At 26.2% G+C, this 18,249-nt stretch overlaps 1 protein-coding gene across 5 annotated transcripts; it reads left to right on the top strand.

The window, feature by feature from the left end:
- The first annotated feature begins 128 nt into the window (after positions 1 to 128).
- On the top strand, positions 129 to 14,630 carry LOC114119483 (uncharacterized). Of its 5 annotated transcripts, none has more exons than XM_027981044.2 (3): positions 129 to 461; positions 7,634 to 7,886; positions 13,279 to 14,630. In XM_027981044.2, exons 1-3 carry the CDS (start codon positions 457 to 459, stop codon positions 13,666 to 13,668), a joined length of 648 nt encoding a protein of 215 aa, XP_027836845.1. In that variant the 5' UTR covers positions 129 to 456; the 3' UTR covers positions 13,669 to 14,630. The 5 variants fall into 5 exon arrangements, with proteins under 5 accessions (XP_027836845.1, XP_050066931.1, XP_050066930.1 ...); XM_050210974.1 differs by lacking the exon at positions 129 to 461 and adding an exon at positions 3,169 to 3,324; XM_050210973.1 differs by lacking the exon at positions 129 to 461 and adding an exon at positions 3,337 to 3,460.
- The last annotated feature ends 3,619 nt before the right edge of the window (positions 14,631 to 18,249 follow it).

The raw sequence follows: 18,249 nt of genomic DNA, 5'->3' as shown, positions 1-18,249 counted from the left end.
TATCTTTGGTGTAGCACCGTGTTCAAGTAGGTACCTAATATTTAAAACGATCCATCGAGAACCGGATTTATCGAAAGTGGCATTGGAATAGTTTGAAATTAAAATCGAATAACAAAAGTGTGTTTTAGGTTATTCTGTAGCACTAATTTTTAAAGTATTTTTAGCGTATCTAATAATATTTAAAAAATAATCATATCGTGTGTAACCTTTTTTAGTTTAAGTTTTTTTTTTTTTAATATTTACATGAATTCAACTATATTCTATGACTATTACATGCAATATTATTTTGAACATTTGTTATAGAGTATTTTTTTACTATCAGTGATTTATTTTAATAAATATCTTATATCAAACATAGGTACATCAAATATAAAACTAGGTATCTACCTACATACTATACATACATGAAAGCAAAAAAGATTAAGCTAGAAGTTGGGTAGAAGTCAGAGCAGGCGTATGCGGTAAGTGTGCATGACGTACTGTTAAAAGGCGTGATATAGCTATTAAAAATCATTGCCAGTCTTTGGAAAAATACTTATAAAATAATAGGTATTTACCTACCTAAGTTTCAAATTAGTAATTAAGTACAAAAAGTGATTTGAATAGTTATTAATAATCATGGTAATTTTACTAATCCACCTTATCTAATCCACGAGTATCAATGATAAGTGGATTTTTATTAAATTGACTTAGACACCATTGTTCTAATACTTGTACCTAATATATTATTTGGATTAATCTGATATTTTTTTGTTAAATCGTTTTTAGTAGTAAAAATCATACGGTATACCTAAAATTCGATTTAAGTAGTTTTTGTCAAATTTATTGTTTGAAAGTACTAAAGTGAGTAGTGATCTTAACTAATATTTTCATAATTTAAGAGAATGCTATACTTTGTGTTGTCTTTGTCTTTCAAACAAATTACATGGCAAATTTGTGTTTAGTGGAACAATTTCTTCTAAAATAATTATGCGTTTTGTGCTGTAATATCTGAGTAAATTGACTTATTAGTTATTAGGTGTTATAAAGTTGACGGTAAGAACTATATCAGTGCTTGGGAATTTCATTTTTTCAATATTTTAATTTTTAAGTTAGAGCATTTTTAACTTGTAATATATATATATATATACTATTTATATCTTATTTAAAAAATTAAAGTATAGAAGAATGCTAATGGTTTAACCTAGATAGTGCTAAATTACCTTTAACTTAGATCATTGGTCAATTTACTTTAATATTAAAGATAGGGACACACAATTGGTTCAGAACCAATGGTTCTACTTGATGCAACTTTACTGTTGTATATTTTTAGTAAGAGGTAGACATCTCATACGAGTTTAACGTCTTCTTAAAGAGAAATTTATTTTATTCTTGAAAAATCTTTTGATAAAATGAAATATTTTTATTTTGGTGAATAATTTAAACATATTAAAATCCAATTAGCTTAACCTAAAATATTGATAATATAGGTAGTATTATACTCATCCCTGTTCGTAGATAAGTTTGCCGAATCTTCCAAATGGCTTGGTATACCTAGGCCGAAAATAACGTGTATTTTTTTAAAATCAATTATTCTAAAAATTCATTTTTTACGTTATTCAATGAGTTCCGATCTCAAACAGCTTTTACGATCGGCAAGACAGGACGACGGAAAACTGTATTCGGATAGAAAATGAGACTAAGATGTCTAAATGTCTTATTAATATGAGTAGCAGAGAGGTTATCTACTATAACTATTTAGATGAAGGAGGGCTCGTTTACGCAATCTAATCAAGCGTTCAAATATAGGTACTATGTATGATGTATCTAGTAAGGTACATCATATATGTAAGTACATATGCGAAATCTGTTTTTGGATAAGTTGTTCGTTAGTGGTAGATCAACCTCACCTTAGCTAAATTTTTTTTCATCTTGTTAACATAATAAGTATTAAGTAGTAACATAGTATTCAATATTTTGGGTCAAACCTTAAATCAAGATATAAATCTATGTATATAGGTAATTAAATTTATTTTTGAGTGTATAACTATGTCCATTGGCCGTTAAAGGTACCTATGACCTGTGTATATGTAAAAACTTATGTATTTACTATATTATAAATTTCAACTTTTGTCTATGGTTTTTAGTTCTTTAAACTTAATATATATACTTATACTTATATACTTGCAGGGGCGACCAAATGGTCGATTACGGATAATTTCAAAGTCGATCATATTAGAATTTATTTTTAAGGCCACGCGCCCTAAATGTTTCTTAATAATTATATTTATTCAGTAATAAAAAAAAATTCTATGGAATTCGATTTTCAAAGGTGAAGTATATTATTAGTAGCTGATCGTGATCAAAAAAAGTTTGGCCACCCCTGATGTATAGGTATTATATAATTATAGCAGGAATCATAATAAATAGATTTTAGGTATAATCTATCTAATTATTATAATAGACACAAATATATATATTCTCTGTTCAACATATATATATATGTATTATTCTTTACGGGGCCGTTAGTCAAAATACGGTGCACAACAGCATGAGATTCGGAATATAGTCGGTCGGCACTCTGTCTGGTCGATCGTCGCGAATAAAACGCTGCAACGGGCACGTTTGACGTCGGGAGGCGTACAGATCACAGATGAGCTACTAACCTTCCACCGACTGTAAAGGGCCGAATCTATGTACTGTGTCATAAACGTTCATTGCACCAGTAACGGCATACGGGCTCACGGTGAGCAAAGACGAAGCGTTCGGCGACCCGCGTGCTCTGCGCCGGAGGAGCCCGAGTCACGCTGTCTACGGTGCCACAATTCACAAAACGGCCGGTCCCGTGTTCTATGACGGAACGGGGACGCGCCCACGCGCTATAGCGAGTCACAGGCCAGAGTTTGCGTATTTTCAGGCGCTAACGAATTACAGTTCACGGTGGGCGCGGTTTCAAGCGTTTTAACGAATCACAGGCCACGGAGGGTTTAGTTACGACCGCAATAACCAATCACAAGACAAACGCGGGCGGCTTCAGCGATTGCACAGCGCCGCCGCCTATAAATACCAGTGTGGAGCACAAAATCAGTCAGTATTCAGTCCTACCTTACCGTAGCAAGACCTACCCAGGCAGACTTGCGTGGTTTTGGGACCTTTTGACTATACGGCACCTCGCTGTAGCAAGATCCACCCAGGGCAGACTTGCGTAGTTTGGGACCTTTTTGTCTACGTAACTACTGTACGCAAGACCCACCAAAGGCAGACTTGCGCAGTTAAATCATACGGCAAAAAACAGCGAACTCCACAAGCGAACGCACGGCAACCTAAACACAGTTCATTGTCAAGGCACAGTACAAAACTAACTAAGACTAACTAACTGACTAAGATTGCCTTGGTTAATAGTAGATATCTTTCGTAAAATGAGGTACATGTACCTACTTTACAATAGCTTTTTAGTTCTGCACCAGACTGTACCCCTATAGTAAGTATTATATTAGTACTCGTATAGAAGTGCATGGGTGTATGACCTGTACCTTGGTAATGAACTAATCATAGTTAATAAAAATTGGTCAGTATAGCACATCAATAGCGATTACTGATTTCACACACTTATTAACTATGAAGGCTTTAGTTAAGATTTTAATAAATCGCTTTTATATACCATATTATAATTTTTGTCATAGGTATATAAAAAACGAAGTAAGACTTAAGAAGTACTCCTTGAAGTTTGTCCCGGAAAATATTAGTTCGTTATATTATTGAGAAATAATTCTGAGTAAAATTCAGTAAAAACACAGTTATTGACATTTCTTCAATTATTATTTATTTTGGCGGTTGTCAGAATTTTTTAAAACATTCCTATAAATTATCAAGTAAATTGTAAAATAATCTCTTTAGTAAGTACCCACCATATTTAGAATTGTTTAGCAAAGATACTGTGTATGGGTACCTACAAAAAGAACACTCCACAAAAATAAATAACGGTTAATGATAATTATTATAATCAAAAAGAAAATACATCATTGTAAAATCTATAAATTTCTCTATAAACACTAACATGTTATAATGTTTCATATCTGAAAATAAACAAAATAAATACAGAACTAAAAAATTTAACTTATACCTTTGTACAGTTAAATCATTGACTGTCATAATATACAGTTATAATATTAATTCAAATAAATCGGATAAATACAGATAGGCTGATATATAGTCATGTTACAGTATTTTATGAGTTTATGAGTACCTATAAATATCATGTTGAGGTTGAAGAAAAACGTAATAAATAATTGTCAAATTATTTGTAATTAAATTGGATAACTCAAGATTTATTGCTTGCCGCTTGGGTATTATATACTTGGTAAATAAACACATTTTGTTTTTTGTGTCTTATCATAAAAAAAGTCTTTACTGCGTGTTATCATATTTCATCATTATCAAATAGGTACTTCAAATACGTTCTTTATAAAATAAAATTAATTTTCACGTATTTAATTTCAGTCAAGTACATTTTAACATGTAATATAATTGCATTAAAACTTTTTATTGTCGTTCGATGTTAGGTTGATAGGCCTAATGCAACATTGGGTTTTATATGATTAAATTTCAGAGTTTATGACTGTCCGTAGTAAATATAGGTATACCTACGACAAGTTACTATATACTTAGTCTATAATAGACAATAGTATAATAGTACTTTTACTAAAATTAATAAATGAAAGACTTATGTGGTACCTACATATTATATTTTATTTTAGATATTATGTATAATTTATATATATATTTATTATTTCTATTGAATGAATTGAAACCTAAGTTTTTTATAACTTCGTATAATTTTTTAACCATAAGTTATAGGTAGGTACTTCTTAAATTTGTTTTTTTCTTGTAATTTCTAATTAAAATTTTAAACCATACCGTGTAACCCTGCATTTATTTATACTTTATAGTATTTACTATTAGCTCTATAATAATATTATAAAATCGTGTTTTTTTTTAACAGTATAAATTAAATATATTTTTATAGTTTTATATGGATATTGTGCAATAGGAGTGTTATTGGGTTACAGTTTGGATTTAGGCGTCAGCAATCGTTTCGCAGTAGGTTCAATATCTATGATCCATATAATATTATAATATATGTATATTATACTTTGTGCGACTGGATAGTTATTAAAACTCGTTTAACGAGGCCTACGTACATTTTTTTTTTCGAAAAACTTCCAAAGTCGATTTCTTTTTATCTTTATTATGCAATGTTTGATTTTATAGTTTGCATGTTTCAACGTAGTGTCTGTCATCAATACCCAGCTAATCCGACCGCGTGTTGATATTGAAACAAATGATATATATATTTGATTTTTTTATAAGAAGAATACCTACTTCTCGATGTTATGTATTTTGCACAGAGTGAGTACCATGGGTGTCTCAACCGTTGTATTTAATAGACACAATTATACTTTATATTAACACAAATAATTCGACAACGACGAACACCCTATACAACGGTTGTGTAATGTTCTTTACAAACAGTTAGTGTTACAACAATTATAATTCGCCGTAGTTATTGTCTGTTATTATCTGGAGTACCTAACTTTTTCGTCGCCATTTTACAATAGTATCTGCCAAGTAAATATAGGTATAAAATACTTTTATCAACTGGTAAACAGTGGAAGTCGAGTATTGTATGCATGTATGTACGCGTATATGTATTTAAATACGTATGTGTGTGTATATTTTAATAACAATATTATAAACATAATAAGGCTTGACTTATTATTTAACTACAAGATTGGTAAATGAGACTTAACGATGGACGATTAACGCGAACGTATTAAATTCGAATCCTCGTTAGTCATTATTATAATATCTATTTGAACATTATTTTAAACATATTATTGTAACACTACTAAATAGGAGTTATCATTATTATATTGCTTTATATAGGTACATGTAAACACACTACACAGACATTCGCGCGTTTGTGGGTTTCAATCCTATACTCTTCTATATTGTTCCGTTCGCGAGCACACAACGTACATATATACGTGTTATTAATTTATCTCGGTTACAATGGTAAGTATATCCATATAATTTATGATTACTATTTTTTCCTAAATTTTATCACTCTTCGATTCCCGAGAGCATTCGTTTTGTATCTAGATATTCCGTCTATACCTATATAGGAACTGTTAAATAAATTAAATAATAATAATGTAGGTAAATAGGTACCAGCGTTTAGTATATATAATAATATGTACCTACCTACCTATAGGAAGCCAGTCAATTAATTATTAGGTTAAATAGACTTAATAGATTACTGTGACTAAGGACTAAGTGTAACTGTACAGACATGTACGCGCTTGATAACCGTTTTAATCGATTTAAATGAATTATACCCAATAACGGAATCAGTAAAAATTACATTTTTTTTTTATGAATCATTTCTTATACTGATACATGCATAGTATACGTATATAAAATGATTATACTATTAATTTTCATTACGACTATAATTTTAATAGTAATATAATATTATCAAATGTCTTATAATATATATTGTTAAATGTATCTATATATAATGATGATAATAATAATAATGATGCAATTGCTATTGACACTGGTGTGAGACGACGTTTATTATATAGAAAATTAAATGTTCCACTCTCTATAATAATATAATATATATTGTATTATCTGTTTATCTATATACTACAGTGCAAATATTTACTGACGTTTGCGGTTCTATATTTCCATAGATTCTGAGTGAAGCAAAGAATGCTAGTTAGTGATTTTTTTTATTATTATTCCTTGATATAGGTTCCTATTGTATCTTTTCGTGAACACTTTTTTTCGAATAGAAGAAGTGTTGATAAATTATTTCATGTACTTCAGCATATTTAAGGAGAACAATTTTTTTCTAAATGGTACATTATTGGAGTTGTAACTTTTAGATTTCACTCAAAAAATAGGAAAAAAATTACAGATGACCGTCGAAAATGTTTGAAGAAATGTCACCTGCTAGTGGCATTGCTTGAACTGCTCAATCCGGAATCGTTTTTCGATTGCTATGATTTATCATCTTAGATTTTAAATTTTTTTTTAATTCTACATCATCGAGGCGAGCAAAGTAAAATAGGTATAACAGATCTCTGTATCAGTATTTAAAAATAAATAATAATACGAGAACTACATTTAACGTCATTTTTACTCAATAAAATAATATTTAAAAAAGTATAGTATAAAGACAATACCAGTCGTTCATGGGCGCGCCGCTTTCGATAACGTTCTATATAGCCAGTAGAATAATAATAATAATAATAAAAAGAAAGTAAACGCATTATAATTATAATTAATATGATGTTGTAAAAAAATGATTTATATTTGGTTGATTACACTTAGCAATTTTTCGCACAGCTAGCACAATACTTTGTTTCGTTAAAAATTAAAATATTATTTTATACATTTAGTATTGTTATGATAATATAAGTACAGTAACATATTATATCGTCATACGACGTGGCCGTCAAATTATTTTTTATTGAAATAAATTGTATTGATCCATTTTATATCCACCGTACCTGCAGTATAAAATAGAATATTATTGTGCTTATAATATATTATTATGTATGTATTTTTTTGTCCTTTATTATAGAACCGCTGCCATGGTTGACGCAGTTTATCGCGGTAACATTGACGAATTGTTGTCTGTGATTAACCACCTGAAGAAATACATAATCGCCTTCATAATCGTTCTACTAGTCCTGTTATCGGTGTTTCATTTCTCCAAGTTTTCAGTACATGTCGTGCCGCTGATCATCGTCACGTTAGTGCTGTTGCCGGCCGTCTACTACACGACCGTTCTCGTTCTGAAGTTCAGCACCAACGTAATTGCTTCGAATCAAACCGTAAGTATGATTAAACATGGGTAATACGTGTTTTAACATCATATTGTGTGTCAGCTCTGGCCGAAACCGTATGTAGTAAACTGGCTAAACTGTACGTAATATTATGCGAAGTATTTCAAGGGTATTTGTATCATATATAATAACACATAATATACTGCATTTGTACGATAGGACGTTACTTGTTTTTGTTTATCTCTCACTACACACTGTATTATAGCGTGCAGCACATTATACGATAAAACAATATCATACCTTAAATTGTAGTTTATATATCTGGATTTAATTTAGTCCAGTGCTGTAGCCTGCAGTATCTAAGTCATCATGTTAATAAGGCTAGGGGAGCATTGGACGTTTTTTTTGTTTTTTTTTTTAGAGTAAGAATTTATCAAACTTAATTTTCCATTAGCACAATAAATTTTGTCCTTCCAACTTATCAAAATTATACTTCAGAAATTTGTTTTGAATTATAGATTGCATGTTAAAAAAAAAAAATTTAAATCATAGTAAAAAGTATTACAAAAACCAAAAAAATCAACTGTAACACGTTTAAAACATTTAATGTGTTACATTTACGAATTTTTAATTTGTTTATAGTAACTAGGCGTATAACAATTAACAATTATTGTCTCATTCCATCAAAAAATCATTATCAATTATAATATATACTAGCTTAAGTGTCTTATCTTAAGCACAGTATCATTTAATAAATTAAAATAATGAGCTAGAAACACATCTATATAACGAAGAACTTTTGTTCTTCTTATGTTTTGTTTTAAATTCATAAGAACGCCGTATATTATAATACTACGTTTATCGTGTATGACTGGAACAGTAAAGTTATATTAGATTTATACGATTTATTTTGATGTGAAAAAATTTTATATTACGTTATAATTAGACATTATTGCACTAAAATGTTTGGTTATAATTAGTTCATATTATATTTATGAGCCTATAGATATTACGAAAGTTAATTTTTGGAGCAGATTTTTGATGCACTTCTTAACTCAAAAAAGGTTTTAGCGTTTGATATTAAATTTACGTGAATGACTTTGCTGTTGCCTATATATTTTTCCTCGTATTTTTCAAAATATATCTGTTCAATCAATCTTAAATTAATCGTTTGTAACAAAAACACAATTAAAAGAAATAATTTTTCTTTGAAAAACTACTAAAACTACAATATAATTACTCGTAAACACATACATTTATATAATATAATATTCTCATACTTACGGTGTATTTTGTTAATTATTAGTAGTGAAAGTTATGTAAGTATTCAGGTAAATTATTACACATAAAACCGTGAAAGATGATAGAAAAGGTATTGATACTATAATACTACTACGGGTATATCAATTTTATCAGATAGGTTAGGTTAGGTCAATTTGAAATTAAATATAGTAGGTTAGGCTCTTGAAATATAAATGTGGTTAGACTTATACGATTAAGGAAATATACGATTGATCCTAACTATTGGGAAATAAAATTTACGATGTCGTAGTTGTATTTATCTAATTAGTAATTATTTAAACTTATTTTATTATTAAGTTTTTAATTTTCTTAATTTTCCATAGATATAGTTGAAACGATGTAACATTACGTAGTTTTAAATACGAGTAAGTTTTTAAATTCGTACGTAGGTATATAGTAATGTTTCATATTTTCAATTTTCAAGTATAAATAATATTCATTGATGGACATTGTACTAATTGCAAACGTTATAAATTGTTATAAACTTCATTAGAGTTTTATAAAAATATATAAAAATATTATGTCATTGAATGATGATTTTATTATTTTAGTAGAAGTGACCATAAGTTGGTAATACTGTTCGCTTACAATACTTTGACACATTTTCGAAAGAATCGTTGTTTTCTCGATATTGTATAGTTTGTAAATTTTGTTTTTTACCATTACATTGTCTTAAATCGTGTACACTTGAACCTACCGCAGAATACTAACGGTTTACACAAGTCGTGTTTGTAAAAGCATATTTGACTTACACAGCCGTTATTACGTGTTATTTTTTTTTTGAAAAATCAAAATTACTGTAACTTTATTTTATTGCAGCTTGTGATTAGATAAATTTTACGATCATATATTGTTGATTCCAAATTTAAATTCGTATGGGCAATTTAGGCTTTTTGTGAGGTATAATATACATAGCATTATAACTAATAGTTATATTATACATATAGGTACCTACAGTTATACAGAGTTCATTTTTGAACTATGCCTATAATATTATTATAACTATAATTTGTAATTATAATAATTATTTATACCTATATGTGGCCAATCAAATAAATAATAAAAATAATTATGAGATTGCGCGGAGGTCGCTGTTTATAATAACAAAATGAATAACATAACAATATATTATATTATACTCTTTAGTCTTTATTAATTGTTTCCAGCTTTTTAATTTAATTTTAATGATATAAAAGCATAGCTATTTTATATTGAATCCAATTGATTTAGTTATACACCCACTAAAGTATAAAAATAGTCATTATAAATGTGATAATACGTCACATTGACGTAGCACACTAATATATAAGCGCATGTAGGAATTTTTCATAGGTATGCAAAATATATTACGAGCCTATTAATGTATATAAGTATACTAGTATACTAAAATTGTTAAAAAAGTGAATCATAACATTTCTGTTAAATACAAAATGTTTTGGTGATAATAGTAAAAAAACTTATTCTACTGTTAGTTGTTAAAAATCAGGCATTCCTTGGTTGTTAAAGGTAAACGGACCACTATTTTGTGTAAACAGCAAGTGCAAATAGGTACATTTTTATATTGAATTTGAGTCGAATTATTCGACAATAAATTGCTATCAAAACTTCGAGAAGAGTGTTTCAGTATATTTTCTAATTTTAAAGATAGATTAATTGTGTAAATGTATAATTATTATTATTATTGCTTAATTTAAAATCATTATAATACGTGCCTATGTTGAATTAATTTATTTCAAATATATTTAATATACTTATTATTAGGTAGGTATATATAATATTGTTAAACATCAAAAATATAATATTACATATTATTATTTTATAGATAATACTTATAAAGTGAAATAATTTGGGGGTAATTATAATATTTTGGTAATGTTTAGGCATTACTTATACAATATGCTGGGTAACTTTTTTATTGAACATCACTCATTATTTTAAAATCTATTATTAAAGTATTTATAAACTTTTTTTTAAAATTATTTCCAGTTTTAAATAAAATAACAATAATATTTTTGAAATTTTTTTGAATGATAACATAAATTTTTAATTTCATACTTTGAAGTAGATTTTTTTTGGAGTATTTCGATACAAAAATCGAAATTCAGAATAGTAGTTTATGAGTTATTATAATTTATATAAAGTTTAGCTGAGCGGAATAGTAGATCAACATTTTGTGGAGTATCCCTAGCTGTACCTCACCACACCGGTATTGAATTCCGAGTCAAGGAATTGTAATACTATGTTTAATTATGTAAAACGCAAAACGTATAAGATATATGTATAGGTACCTATACTAATACTAATATATTATGTAATATAGATACTAAGGAAGTGAGATAGAGATTAGCCCTACAGAATATTTTCCATTTACATTATAAGAATTGTGAAATCAACTTGAATCCATTTATTAAAAAATTTAAGGTGGACTTTCTTAACATAATAATATGTTAGGACTTTATACTTACATTATGGTATTAGTATGATTAAGTCCAAAGTTTTAAAGAAATTATTTACAGTTTTGTTTTATGATTTTAATTATAAAACTTTTCTTATTATAATTTTATTATAGACTATAGGACTTGTAAAATTTGGTTAGTATGTTATCACGGCGTATTTAAGTAGGTATGTAAAAATAATCTTTATAACAAATTAATTGAATAGCCTTTAAATTAGTTTTTTAATTATAATGTTTTTCGAACAATTATTTCTTTTTATAGCTGTTACATACAATAATTATGTGCACAATTATTCATGAATGTGATTTTAATTTCTCATTGTGGTCTCTCCATCTATTGTAGATGTTGTTGTTAACTTTTTTATAATATTGATTGGTATAATAAAATTGACCAATTTTAAAATGTACATTATTTTTGTTATTAGTATTAAGTCTACGTTTACATTATTTCATATATTATTATAATGGTATAGCATGCAACAATCATTTACCACATATTTATATAATATATAGTAATTTTGAACACAATAGCTTGTTTTTTAAATTACAATATTCCAAATTTCACAAGTCTTTCTAGTTTTGTAAAAACATGAAAATTTAAAATTACTAAGAAAACTTATCTATAATATCTTTTCAGTATTCATTTTTTTACATAACCTATAGAAATATATTTTTACAATAAATGTAAGTGTTGTAGGTACTTAGTTTGTGAATGTAGTATGTTATACTTAAATGAAGAGATCTTCCAATGAAGGAACTTTAGCAATTCATAGATATTTAAACTAATAACCCTGTATACCTACATAATAATATGTTAATGTTAAGCAACACTTCGTATGTGATGGGATGAAACTTAATGGAATTTCTTAGTTTTTTTTAGCAGAGTAATGTATAATTATTAATTAGTGGTTCAATGATATGCGCACATGTTGATTCTTTTGTTTCTTATTATATTTTTAAACTGAAAATTATTGATTCAATAATTATAATAATTAAATTCAAATTTAGTTTGCGCAATAATAGTTGTATTAGAAAATATTCTTTTAAAATAAAATTTTTATTTATTATTATGTTATGATATAATAAGAATAACATAAAATGATATATTGATATGATACAACTAAATCAGTAGTAAATACTATTGCTCGAAAATCGTATTAGGTTAGGTTTGGATAATTTTATGGATATTATTTATACCTAGTTAGTTATTATTTAGATATTTTAAAATATAATAATATAGTTTATAGCTGTTGATTATTGCATTTATTATTTTGGACTTGGTTGATAAGATATGATAATCTTATAATATTATATGAATAATTGCATATTAAATGAATGGAAAAATAATAAAATTAAGAAGTGTAGCTTTTAGAAAATTAGCTATAAAATCAAATTTTAAAAATATACTTATTATTTTTATTAAGTTCTTAAATTATAAAACGTTTTTATGATTATAAAACCAGAAGATTTGATCTAAATAGATAAGTATCACATTTTTAAAGGGAGAGGAGTATGGGTAGTATACCTAGTGTGTTAAGAATCTAAATACGTTTCTGCGATTACAGTGACTTATTCAATGACTACATACTCTCAAAACTTACTATATAACAAAAGCATGTTCTCCAAATTTTTATATTATATATATATCTATTTGCTTCTATTAAATATATTATTATTTTTTAGGGAGAAGTTTCGACAATGAACTCTAATAACAATCAACAAGTTTTAAAAACTCCTGACATTCCGTACCCGAATAGCCCAACCCCACCGCCGACGTACGAAGAAGCGACGCGAAACGACCATTATTATCAACCACAATCGTGGTTGCCTTCAACTAGCAGCGGGTATACCAGCAATGGTCAGTCGACAGTACCCGCTGTGTTCAGTGTCGAGTATCAGTACAACGACACTATGCCAAATGTTCACAGTGGAAGACCGGCTACGACCAAGGCTACAACCACACCCAATCAGACCCCAGATAATTACACGTCATCGCATAGAACAACGATCCAAAATATTCCCAGCGTGACTATAACTTTGGACAGTGATCAACATCCAACTGAAATTCAATGAAACAATAATAACCTTTGAGTCTAATTCTGAGTGTCTGGATTCGATTTTATTGGAAATTTAGGATTTTAAGGACATTCAAGATAACTAAAGATCAACCGAACAATTTGGGCATTTCGAATTGTTAGGATGATTTAGAAAATTTAGATAATTGAATTTTCTCAGCTCTTATAGTTTTTAACTATTAAATTATTTAATTGTATTATCAAGATTATTTTGAATATTATTGTTTTATGCTTATCTATATTTATACATCTACTTATTTTTAATATTTTTTAAATAATTATTTGTAAAATACTGAAATCTTTGTTGAAATATTTTATGCATAAGTAGTTCGTTAATAATTTTAATTCGATCTAGTAATTAATCAAAATATAAATACCTACAATCAGTATCCTGATACTGGGATATCCAACAATTTATAAAATCTAAATTATTTCATAGTACTATATAGTATTTAATAATTATCATCATTTTTTTATTTATAATATATTGTTATTTAATTTAATTCAAACTATTATTATGGTTTATGTACAATAATTTCCATTGTAAATACTTATCGTTGTTCAAAACGGAATTTAGTTGTTTTGAAGTTTGTTCTCAATTTTCTAATAATATTGATGACTTTTTTTTTTAAATTTTAATTACATAAGTTAAATAAATATAATAAAATGTCTGAAATTAATAAATTAATACAGTTTAAGCTTTTAACTTACTATACTCAACTTCAAATGATATATCTATTGTAATGAGTGTGGTTTGTCTAATATATGTATGCAGTAAAAAATATTAATAAATTCTTTTTTATTTAATTTTATATCACAAAAATTTATGGATATTGGATACGTATATAATTTAACCATTGTATAGTATTTATTTTATGCATTTCTGTCTAAATTACGTTATAAGTATATTTTATTTTAATAAGTTACTTATAGTATAAATTAACTTTTACGATATTAAAAGCGGAAATAATTTGTTTACAAAATTTATAAATAATTTAATTTATGAATAGTTAATTTGTTTAACTTTGATATAACGCGTTGGTAAATTTAATTTTTGGTGAGTATGCTTATAATACTATATTTTAATATTTTGATCTATGGTCATTATTTATTTTAATTATTATTTAATTATGTGTATTACTTAATTGAGATTATTTTAGCAGTAGTTCTTTTTAATATATTTTGAGTTTTTCAATATTTTTTTTATAAAATTCCTATAAAATAATTATCTCTAGGCATATATGTTAGAAAATTTAGTACAAGGTTAAGCTATGATGAGGGCTCCGTCGTTTTTTTTTGTGATACTTAGTTTGAAGCTCAATTTTTTTTGACATTAGATATTCACACATATAATAACTATTTTTTCTTAGACGATTTTTTATTTTTTGTTAAAATTAAAAAAAAAAAAAATAATAATTAATAACCAAAGATACTTGAAACTTTAACAAAATGTTTGTATAATCATATTCATATACATGATATAATTTTTAAAAAATTTTCAAAATATTTCGACTCCTAATTATTGATAGACAATTGGAATTTTCAATTTTTTTTTAATTTAATTTTTTTACATTTCAATAAAATGTTTTTGCTAGGTCAGAATGTTTTAAAATGTAATACAATATAAAGACAATTTTATATTTATTTTAATTTTAATATTTATGATTAAAAAAATAATAATAATAATTTGTGTTTCTAGATATTAAACAAAAATCTTATGATTGTTAAGTTGAATGTTTTTTTAAAATTGTAAATCATATATATTGCGTATTATAATGAATGCAACTACAGCAGGTTAGATATAATATTTATACAGTGGGTATTACAATTACTGTGCAAAACATGTTATTTTTTAATATTTTATATGACGTGTTTCTTTCATACAAAGCTTATAATACGTCATACCACAAATAATTTTAATCAACATTTTTCTACAAATTCAAGGGAAAATGTGCATATTAAAAAATCAAATTTCTAAAATGAATATCAGGTTTTGGTAGTCTGTGAAACATCATTAAACCAAAGTGCTGGTCACTTAAAACTAGAACAAATACGACTGTTTTAATTTTATAATATAAAAAAATTTAGAAAACATTAAAATGTTTATCTCGCAGGGGTTTTATACATTTTTTCGAAGAAAACTTATTAATTATAAATAATAAATATTTGTAAAATTAAAGATTAATTAAACATCCATAATTTATAATTAGATAAGGATAATAAGTACTTAGTTAATGTTACTCATTTATTAAGTTCAAAATTGAGTTTGTATTAACAGAATTCAATACTTGCAATACACAATGTGCACATATAGTATATACATTTATAGTTTACTTTAAAGTTTAAATGAGTATATACATTGTTGTGATGAGCGTAGTTTGGTATAATTGTATGTGAGGGCTATATAGGACTAGAAAAATATACCATTCAAAAAACTCATTTCGTTTAACTGGAATTAAAAAGAAAGAGAACATTTTCTTATTTTACCTACTAATTAAAAATTAATTTATATTTGATTTCTTCTTAATCTAACATTTTATTATACAATATAGGTGTAAAAAATAAAACAATTAAAATGTAATTATTAAATCAAACATATGCGTCTGTGTTTTTCTGAAAAAATATAGAGTACATTTTTAGATTCTATTGTATGACGAGATAAGTCTCTTTCGATATGAAATATTGACAAGTTTGTAGTCCTATCATTTGTCATGATATTTCTAGTCCAATTCTTTATTCGCCTCCTAACAGAAAATGAACGTTCACATGAGGCAGACAATATTGGTATAGTAATTAGTAAGTGAAGTTTGCAAAAGTTTATAAAAATTTGGAAAAATATTGTTGTCTACAACCACGGGTATGATGTCATCTATTTCATAATTTTCTTTATTGATCATATTTTTTAAGATTGTTATTTCAGCCTTCAATCTTTTTGGACTTATGTTTAATATTTTCTAGAAAATAAATTTAAAAAAAATAAATGAGAATTGAGGGGGCCACATACATTTCTGTGGGGGCTATAGCCTCCATAGCCCCCATGCATACTACGTCCATGATTGTTGTATATTATTAACATTATATATTTTTATTTTCATAAAAAAATAAATAAAATTGATAATATTATGATAGGATCAAATAAATTATAAACATAATATATTGTATTAATTTTATCCATAGATAATATGAACTTATAGTATTATAATAATTTATTATAACTATATGATGTGTGATTTATATTGTGAATAGGAAGCATCGATTATAATTCAATTTTAGCTGGAAAAAAATGGAAGTTTAACAATTAATTAGTCGACCAAGCTGAACTACAGGAAATAAAAAACGTTCACTTCGTGATTAATGTTTATACATGTAAATACCTTCTCTAGATTTAAATAATTTGATACTTTTGAGTTTTTATTTTAGACAACAGGTATTATGTTGATTATAGGATGAAGTTACACTAATAATTAACTGTCAGAAATTGCAAAATATGTCATTAAATTCTCTTCAACAGTTAAAACATATAGCATAGATACATTGCATGGAAATCCATAGATCACCAAATGTAAAAAATTAAAAACAATACTGAACATTTGTAATAAAATGTTATCAATATTATTGAATACCTTAAATTAGAGAGCCTATATAATATACATTTTTTATTTAATATAATATATTATATAGGCTTTCTACCTAGAGAAATAGAGAATATTGGCAATATTGTTATGTGTATCAAAATATAAGAAGATTAATATATTAATTAGTAGGTAATTAGTATTGTATAAAATATCGATGCTAAAACATTTGATCTTGAATATATTTAAATTATTTAACAATATAATCGTTTATATATATTATATATATTTTTTTGATTTTAGTATTTTTCTTCTGGATTGACTAACATATTTTTTTTTTTAAAACAATAATATGCTAGTTGTTTTGATAGTTTATGAAATGTGTTATGTTCGGCATTTATGTGTATTTGAACAACACCTACCAGAACTTTGAAATAATATAGAATTGAAAATATAATTGACTAGCATTTATTTTATTCCTTTAAGAATTAAACGTATATTGTAGAAATTGTTTTGCGTGTTAAATAAAATATATTTATTGGCCCTGAAATTATTTATTTTTTATGATAATAATATGATATACATTATTGTACAAGATACCGCGTTAATTAATACCATAGTATTCTTCATATAATAATATAATCAATCATGATTTAGATGGTGATTTTTTAAATCATAATAACATAGTTATATTTTAAATGGCTTAGAATAATATTATTAATATACTTATATTTATAGCTAGTGTGAAAAATGTTATAGAAAAATAATATGTCATAGGCATTTGTATAGTCAATAGGTTTTTAATTCATATGATTGTCCTTAGTTAATAGTAAATTAATACTAGATTAATAATTAGTTACTTAATGTAATTATCAATTATTATGTTTAAATTATTATATTATTTTAAATAATGTAATGTTTATGTGAATTCAAAATTAAAATTGTTTTATTTTCAGTTTTTTGTATTATTAGTATATTTTAGCTCTGTAACAAAAATCAAATAAAAG

This window comes from Aphis gossypii, chromosome 1, assembly GCF_020184175.1.
Source record: "Aphis gossypii isolate Hap1 chromosome 1, ASM2018417v2, whole genome shotgun sequence".
Classification (NCBI taxonomy): domain Eukaryota; kingdom Metazoa; phylum Arthropoda; class Insecta; order Hemiptera; family Aphididae; genus Aphis; species Aphis gossypii.
Note: the sequence above shows the minus strand (reverse complement) of the source record. Positions and strands in the feature narration are given on the sequence as shown.

Excerpts from the sequence above, each read along its gene's own strand:
- LOC114119483 (XM_027981044.2), top strand. Across the intron at positions 7,887-13,278 it reads TAATTGCTTCGAATCAAACC|GGAGAAGTTTCGACAATGAA; the intron begins GTAAGTATGATT and ends ATTATTTTTTAG.